The 9784-nt window shown below is 37.8% G+C and overlaps 1 protein-coding gene across 1 annotated transcript; it reads right to left on the minus strand.

Moving 5' to 3' along the window:
* Window positions 1–841: 841 nt before the first annotated feature.
* On the minus strand, window positions 842–4785 carry LOC135153972 (moesin-like). Its single transcript, XM_064098965.1, has 4 exons — window positions 4756–4785; window positions 2966–3070; window positions 1393–1559; window positions 842–938 (listed from the first exon to the last, which is right to left on the minus strand). Exons 1-4 carry the CDS (start codon window positions 4783–4785, stop codon window positions 851–853), a joined length of 390 nt encoding a protein of 129 aa, XP_063955035.1. The 3' UTR covers window positions 842–850.
* Window positions 4786–9784: the final 4999 nt, after the last annotated feature.

Raw genomic sequence — 9784 nt, forward strand, 5'->3', positions numbered from 1 at the left:
TGAACATTAGTTGAAGTGGAAATTAGACCAACTGAAAATGAGACTAAATGGCTTTCAGTCAAATGCTCATTAGATGAATTTGATTAGCCCAAGTGGAAATTAGACGAATTGGTTATTAGACCAAGTGAGAATTAGACGAATTGGATATTACTTCAGAGGAACTGGTTGTAGACGAAATGGGTTTAGACTAGATCTATGTAAAGTTGGACGAAGTGATAAGTAGACCATGTGGTATTATACCATCCGATAGTTTTTTCGTGGTCGAAGTCGAAAACTTGAGTCTGAATTTGTAAAGGGGCGAACTGCTCGGCCGAGCGTACGTACACACGTACAGATCAGACAGTATATACAGTGTTGAAGTTTCTTCGCTTCAACAATTCAAAATGACAGCGCGCACCGTACTATCAGGCAGGTTTCAAGACGTATTTCAAGTGGAAAATATCGGGCGATTCTAACCTCAATTTCAAAGGTAAAGCGACGTTATCGTATTTTAATTTGATAGTCTGCGGATTTTTGTAGGTCAGGGTGTTGTTCGATCAATATTAGAGATCGAACAATAATTTTTCTGATACCATCTTTTACACAGGGGCAGTGGCGAGACTGAGCGTGGTATGGCATTGCTTTCATGTGAGCTCAAATCACACGAGGGACCGGCCAGCGCCAGCTCGCGAGTATCGTCCCAACCGCGGCGGGCCGTCAATCGCCCCAACCGCGGCGGGACGCGACATTAATTTTTTCCTCGTCAACTTTTGAACAGGAAAAAAACCGGATCGTCCCTCCCGCAACACGTCGACCCGCCGCGTCGGGACGACAAAAATAATAAGTTTGCGATCCCTAAAAGAACAAGGACTTACTTCGATAATGACAGATGCTCTTGGTGCCAATTTGAGACACGTTCGTACCACTGCTCCTTAGTCATCTTGTGCTGTTCTATCACTCTGAAAGACAAACGTACAATGCACAGAATTATTAGAAGCTCTTTCTACTCCGTTTCATTCATCAAATAGGCAACATTAGTATTTTTCTTTTAAAAATCAAAGTATCAGAGATAAGCATTGAAAACGATTACACCAAATCAACATGAAATGATGATGATGTATTATTTTGGTTAAACAGGCCTTTGCATGTCGTCATTTATATGTAGGGCAGTGGTTTACCTGTTAACCTGTAAATCAAAACAAAAAATCTGTTTTGGTTCATTAATGTTCATTGAACTTACATTTTTAAACAGGATCTATGTCTTTGCTGTGTACAATTCTATGACAAAACAGGATTACCATTTAAGATCAAGCTTGAAACGTAAGAACAGGTTTCCAGAAACTGGCAAGAACTTTGCAAGACATGACTCTTTCTCTTACATGGCACTTGACATGTTACATGAATTCCCTTTACCTTTTAGGTAGGATGTTGGTGTCCTCTGTAAGCTTAGCCTTTGTTGAAGCACTATGAGGTCCATATTTAGCCTGTGCTGCGTATGATGCTAGCAACACTGAGGTTTCTGGTGGGCAGTAGACCTCATCACTCAAGATACCTTCTTTGATTTGCAGGAAGAACAACCGCTAATGACAGGAAAGTTGAAGAAAAAGATACATATTCCATGTAGCTGGACATAAAGGCTTACTCAAATTCAACAGATTAAAACTAAATAATATCAAAGATACCCTGGATCATAGAATGACAACACATTAATATTAAAGCCATTACCATGATAATAGTTTCTGACACACTTGAAGAATATGTCTTGTACTCTTCGCTCCATGACTAATGTGTGTACATGTACTCCTCAATGTACCTGATCCTATGAACACTGGGCAAAACTAAGGAAGCAGTTTGCTCTGCAAGATTTATCCCTTATTTATTACCACATCTTCTTACCATGGCGATGTATTACCTGACACATTTTAAAAATGTGTCTTGAATGTCTAATTATTCACAGACATATAGAGAGCGAAGTTGGCTCAGTCGGTAAAGCGTCTGCCCGTCGAACCAAAGATCGTGGGTTCGAGTCCATCCCAGGCAGATGACTGAAGCCAATGGCGCTGTGTGTAAACGTCTCTCCCGTTTCATAGATGCAGGCTATGTTACAGTGGAAAACACTCCGTCCCTCGGATAGGACGTTAAATGGAGGCCCTGTGTAGAGGAGAATCACCACCTTTGCACCTTAAGAACCCACTGCACTATTCGAATAAGAGTAGGGGGAGACCCTGGTGTAGTGGTCCACCTGCATTCCCACAGTTATCGGGAGGAGAGACCTGCGGGTCACAGTTCTGTGTGCGCGCCCTTCTTGGCGACCCAGATTGGCTGGCTCCTCCAATGTGCCTTTAATGTCTTTGACAGATACATGGCGCTATACAAATGCTGTGCATCATCATCATCATCACATATACATGTGCTAGCATCTAATGTGCACTGGGTCGAAATTGTGGGAGTTGCTCTTCCTGCATAATTTGCAGTTATATGGCCAGACAGAGTGACTGACAGACCCCTATACATGTACACCCTCACCAAATAAAGCTAAATTAGACATTCAATTGTACAGAACCTCTGGTTTAAACTAGGATGGTGTATAAAACCATGGTTTATCTATAACTGCACTTTGGGCATTTATTACATGTAGTGGACTTTTCTCACAGTATGTTCAGAAAATCAGCTGGTCCATTGTCTTGTGACCCTCCTTCAGGCCGATGAGTTTTTATAAACTCCTCAGATTTGGATTGCCCTTTACTGGATATTAAAACACTGTGTATTCACTCACATTATAACAATATAGGAATGAACTCATATGGACACGATTTTTACAACTGGCTACCTAAAATCTGTAGCACTGCATACGCTTTAACATTGCTGTGAAAGGGCATTTTACAGGGATCTTCAAAGCATTTCTTGGACAAGATTGCCAAGAGCCCCCTGTAATTTTTTTCTGTGATAGCGTGTGTATGTGTATGTGGAAGCTATAGATTTATACCTGTGTAATCTCTTGAATGAGCTCCTCTGTTACTTCTTCTGGGTAGAATTTGACTCTGAATTTGAACTGAAGGGGGTTGTCTTTTCTCAGGTCTTGTGCAACCACCTAGTGAGAGAGAGGAAAAAATATCATAAAGTGTTATTTACCAGTAGTAAAATATGTTTAGTATCAGAAAACTTTTGGGGTAAAGAGGAGAAAGAGATTAGAAAAATGTGAGAAAGGGCAATGGGGAAAGGGGTGGGGGGGGGAGGGCAGAAAGGAGGGGGAGGGGAAGGTAGATAATGAAAGAAAAAGTGGTTAAAAGAAAAGGAATAAGGAAGGACCATGGAGCAGTAAGAAAGTACGGGAAGAAGAAGAAGAAAGAGGAGAAGTGAAGTAGTTTCTTGAGGGACTTTGCTATACTAAAAAATAATCAGATAAAGGACATGGCATCATGCAGTATGAGCCAAGTTTAAACTTGATGATCCCTAACAAAATTCTTTGGTTCATGCCAGAAAGAAATAATCTAAAATGTACATGTCGGGCCTAATGAGTAAGGTCCTCTGCGACATTTGACCTCATGATCCCAAATCAGGTCATTATCACATACATGCGTATGTACATACATGTACACAGTACTTAGCCAAATTTGAAGTTGGTCTCTTGAACAGCTCTTGGATTTTATTGCAAGTACAAGCTTGATACCCCCAAAACAAAATCAGAAAATCATAATCCCGATATTCATGAGCAATTGAGCATGTGGACTAAGTTTGAAGTTGATGCATCAAACTTCCTTTCATAATTGTGAGAACAAAAAAAAAAGAGATGGATGGGCAGACAGGTGGGAGCTCATAAATCTTCATGTATAGAAGATGAATGAACAGCACATTGATAGTACATTTTACTTTAATTTGAACTTATGACCATCTCTCAAGAAAGAGTGTGCATTCAGCCCTAAACTTGACTTTGAAAAGAATTTCAAAATCCATTGCTCTTTTTCAATATAATCATACTGAGAAATCTACACATGATATTACCCAAGATATGGGGCAATAAACTCTTTGCAATGTTACAGTGCCAGAATTAGAATTGTCCTCTATTATCGCGCATGTAATATTATGGTAGAATATACAAGCAGTACTGTACTATGCAAACTTATACTCAAAGCTCAAAGTCCAAGAGCATGTACAACCTTCTACCTATTGTATTGAGGAATGGTGAATAAATAGTGGCATGCTTCGATGGACTTACTCTACAAGGGGAGTCAACCTACGTGTAGATTTCAAGTGAAAGGCGGAAACTCTTTCAAAACTATCTAAACTCTTTAATAATCAGATTCATGTTTACTGTATACTGAGACAATAATAATACTGATGATGATTTGTATGGTGCAATACAATGTAATTTAGCCAAATGGATTATGTCTGTTTTCAAACACCTACAAAATTTGACCTAATATTTTAAAGTAATAATAAATTTTCATTTCAGTTTCAATTTTCTAAATAATCAAGAATAAATACAATAAAAAACAAAATTAACATCTTAATAAAAATACAAAATATAATTAAAAAATGTTTAATAATTTTATAATGACAATAATGATAACAATTTAATAACAGTAATAATCTAGAACTACGTGTATCACTGAAGATGATCAATACATGTACAAGTACCCTCGCCCTATGCCATTACCATGGCAGCAGTTTCCAACACATGGAAATAAAAAATGTCTTGACCACCTTTACCCCAAGACCTACATGTACATGTATGTGTGAGCAAAATATAAAAAATTATGTCCTGTACATTTTTACCTCAAGACCAATGCGTGAACCAAATTTCATGAGAATTGGTAAAAAGTGAGGAAATAGTTGAATTGCAAGATTTGTACCTTATTTTTGCCAAAATATACCATTACCATGGAAACACAATTTCTGACACATGCGAAAAGTGTGTCTTGCACATCTTCACCCCAACACCAATGTGTTCCAAGTTTCATGAAAATCGGTTAAAAACCGAAGAAGTAGTTCAATGCGCAAGATTTGCAACGGACCAACTGCCCGATGGTACGCCGATTCTTATACGCCCCCTTTAAACTTTGTTTGGCGGAGGTACCGGTACATGTATAAAGAATAATGAAAATAATGATAATAATGATAAATAATAATAATACTAATAGCAACAATAAAAGCAACAAAAACAACCCTGGTTAAACTAAGTTAGCATTTTTAATTTTTTTTTTTTGCAGATTTGCCTTGCAGTTTTGCACAGTATTCTCTATGGTGTTGTGAAGTCCCCTGCACATGGACATTTCTGTTGCTTGTCCAGACTCTACAGCCATCCACCCCTTCAATAAAGTTGTTGACATGTCAACATGAAGACACGACTTTGCTCCATGATCATAAAATAGTATAATTTAAAGCAGCCCATAAAATGGCAGTCTGCTCCTGCTTTATTGACATGTAAATGTTATAACTGAAGGACTCGATGCAAAACATCCATTTGATGTCCATACGGTATTGGCGCTTTACCAAAAGTCAGTTGCGTCTTTTCTTCAAGAATCCCGCAAGCATCAGTTGATTGCTGAACCTCACCTATCATCATACCGGTAGATAACACAATGGGAATGCTAGAAAGCTGCTGCCAAAGAGGCTTCCTCCCTTAATCTGTACATATAGTTGGAGGATATTTTCTTTGCTTTCTGGGGCGGCGGGGGGGGGGGGGGGGGGGGGGGGGGTGGAGGACACGCACTAGTACTGCATATAAGATCGCATGTTTTAATATTGTGTACACGTCTTCATTTATTGAATTGAATTTATTGAATTTCCACAATCGAAATAAAAGTGTACATAGTAAGCATTTTATAATGCAGTGGAGGAGATAACAAAAGTAAAATTACTTATCTAGGTTATCCCCTTACAAAACAACAAGTACCGTACACATAAAACATATAAAATTATACATTTCAATGTAATACAGCAAAAAAATCACTAAGTAAATAATTTACAATTAAACATAATCATGTATATACTCACACAAACACACACACACACCCACGCACACACTTACACTTTATACACATGCAGGAAAATCCTATCTCTTATCGCGCTGTAACAAATTTAAGTGCGACTCTGAGATGAAGTCATATTTCTCTTTGTGTAACACCCCTCCCCCAGGTCTTCAAAAATGATCTCATTTCCAAAATGGTAGCATCGGGGAATTTTTTCAGGAACTGTTGAGGCTAGATCACCTTTAGCTTCTGCCAAGTGTATTTCGTGAACATTGAAACCTTTCTGTCTTTTTTAATGAAATTATTCCAATTACATTTATTTTTTAAACATATTGATTGGCATCATCCGACAAGAGAAATTTTGCTGAAATCGATAACAATGATTCAATGGGATTTGTCACTTGTTCTATTGGCCTACTGCTTTGAGAAGGATGCTTGAATTTTGATAAGCATTCCACATACTTCATATTGATGGTTAGTTTATTTGCCATGTAGGCCTAATGCAATGGCGAATATCTGCATAATTTGGTCGTAAAATCGGAGCGGGACCAGAGTTATCCGCATTATTTCAATGCTGCAATTATCCGCATAATAGCGGCATCGGGAGTCTTCGGGACCAGATTTTGACTTTATGAACGCATTTCCAAACAATAACAATGATTCAATTTGATTTGTAACTTGTTCTATTGGCCTACTGCTTTGAGAAGGGTGCTTGAAATTTTTTTAAGCATTCCACAGACTTCATATTGATGGTTACAGTTTATTTGCCATGTACAGTAGGCCTAATGTAATTGCAAGCTGCACCTCTCATATTCCTACATGTATGTAGTTTTCATTATTCTAGTATTTGCCTTGCTTACATAAATAATTCATAATGTATGTATATTTACATGTATTGTGATCACATGATAAATATTAACTTTGATTTGAAAGACTCTTGATATTGAAATAAAAGTCAATTGCTCACTGCAAGTCTGCTACTGCATTTAGACCTACTGTAGGGTTGACCAAGCTTTGCCCCCCCCCCCATTTCTGTATATTACACAGTGTGATATTGTTCAATAATGCACCCAGTGACTGCCCAATTTGCGAAGAATGCAGGCACCCCACTGGCTGGTTAAAGCTAGAGGTCAGAGGTCACTATTTCTCCCACTTCTGAACAGAATTATCTGCTCCATGGAATCTGTCTTGAGAATTGAATTGGGATGGATTTAAATTCACCACTTTTTTAAAATTTGATTTTTTTTTATTGGGTATTCATAACTGATCCACAAGGTTTTAAATTCACCAGAAAACATGTACACTGTAACTTGGCAATAAGTCAGTGGTCTACCTGAAAAATGTTTGTATGTACTAGGTCTACAGTATGTCTCTATAACAAGCTACTGAAATCCAGGTTTTGGATTTGCAGAGAGTAGATTTGAGACATAATAGGTAATGCCTTATGAAACCTTCCCCAGCCTGGGGTAACATCCTGTGCGATGTTTAAAGGAAAATGAAAGGATAGATTTATTATCTGGTCATAAACTAATTACATCTCACTGATTAATATAAAATTAAAATGAGGCAGAACGGTGTCCGATTTCCCATAATATGCCAAGTCAAAGTTATCAATATTTTGATATTTGAAAGACCCGTGGAGATCGCCATTTTGCTCATACTCCCTATATCTCCGTGGGGGGTTATGACGCCAGCGACGTACAACTCGGTGTCCGACCTCGGCACTCGCCTTTGATTGCTAGCATAAAATACATGGGCCAGAGTGGTCAGAAAGGGGCACAAAATGCAGCTTTTGCCAAATTCCTGATCCGCAGAAGAGGCCAGAAATCTCTTTAAAAAATGAGTGGCTGCACTAAAGATGGAGAAATACAACAATTCTTCCAAATTCACGAGGAATGTTGTTCGTAGCGAGCATTTTACCGATTTCTTCGGCCGAGTATTGGGACTCGAAATCGTAGGCTCTCGGGGCTTCTAACTAAGTTCTATTTCAATACAAACGTCCGATAAGTTTTGTTTTACTTAAAATCGACGGTAACAAATAATAAACAACGTTAGATATATTGAAAAATAGCACAAGTAACAATTTAACGATATTCAAACGGGATAGACAACCAAAGTTCCAACATAACAGTTAACACGATCACTCAGTTCAGGGGCCGGCGGTCGGCTCTCAAGGGTTCATTACATGCTGCCACGCACAGAAAAATCAAGCCACAGAAGTCGTATGTTGTGGACACCAGAAGGAAGATCCCAGAACGCGCGACCCACTAGATAGAAATCCAGTGCCCTCGCAATACGTGTGATGAGTGGGCGGCCGGGGACGGCTGTAGGCCTACTGTCTACGTACGTACAAATTTAGGTTTGTCAAATTTGCCAATTTGGATATCGTAAATAAATGTGTAAACATTTTCATCAAAACTCATCAATTTGTGTTTTAAACCATAAAATAATTTGAATAGCTTTTTGATAATATTATTCAAGTGTTTTATGTGTATATTATATTTATTTCTTGTAAAAAAATTATCTATATTATGCAAACTCGGGGTTGGTTTCAGCCTGTGACTAGCTGCACATGGAAGTTAGTACTGAGAGCAGTTGTACGTCGCTGACGTCACAATTTTGAACGAACCTCGCAACAATGGTGATCTCCATTCAGAGACTTTGAACGTGAAGAAGCCTAACTTTGAAGAGGTGGTACTCCACTCTGGAAAATCGGATTTGGGTATAAGTGGATTCATTTTGATTATCATTTACTTATCAATTATATTATGTGGTATTACATTTTGGGTTTCATTCTCCTTTAAAAGTACACTGTACATGTAGTATTGTACTGTTCAGTTGTGTATTGAACCAAAATAACATTCATGCCCATTTCGAACAGCTTCCTGGTTTAGCATTGTTCATTTCATACTGTAGAATAATCGAGCAGCAATTTTTTTTTTCAAAGTGTTCAAAACGTAGTGAGATAATCTGCCCCATTACATTCCATTGAAATGTAACAAAAACTAAAAGAGAATCCAATAAAAAAGTTCTTGAATGCTCCCCAGGGAAAGGAGAAAATGCATGCATTGTGTGCAGGCAAGCAAACATCCAATGACCACAATATACTTGTACATGTATCTGTATAAAAGCGCTTTATTCTGATGTATGAAGCGCTACATGAAATAGGAATATTATGATTTAATTTCATTATTTTCATAAACCTTAGACAAATTGTGAATTTCAAAATTTTTATTGAATGTATCTTTCCTCCAAGACATTTTTCTAATTGAAAACTAGGGATGAATTTGCTCAAAACTAGGGGAAATATTGCATTTCCCGTAATCCATTTTTTTAAAATAATTTTTTTAATGGAAAATCCTTCAAGACAAAGAGCTCTGAAAGGAAAAGAAATTCAGATTCTTTCCTCACAATTCCGAACAGTTGTGACCTCTGCATTCCCCATTCAGTTTGAACAGCAAATCTTGATACATTGTCAATGAAAAAATATGTAATTCCAAAAATATGTACACAAAAAGCCCACAAAACAAATAAGGAAAACAAAGGATACTTGTATACATGCATCAAACTGAACAGGAAACAAAATCAGCCATAAGCGATTAATAACAACAAAAAAAGGTTGTTAGGGAAAATTTTGTTGAGGTCAAATGTACATTCATCAAATTCTTTGATATACATATCCACTGCCTACAAGTACACTGATCTATATATTTCACTGATCCATTTGATCACTGCTGGAGTATGAAGTACACATGGCTACATGGCACTTCTGAAGTTACACTTCTGGGCCCCGTCTTACAAAGAGCTACGATTGTTCAAATCAATCGTAACTC

This window comes from Lytechinus pictus, chromosome 4 (assembly GCF_037042905.1).
Source record: "Lytechinus pictus isolate F3 Inbred chromosome 4, Lp3.0, whole genome shotgun sequence".
Lineage (NCBI taxonomy): Eukaryota > Metazoa > Echinodermata > Echinoidea > Temnopleuroida > Toxopneustidae > Lytechinus > Lytechinus pictus.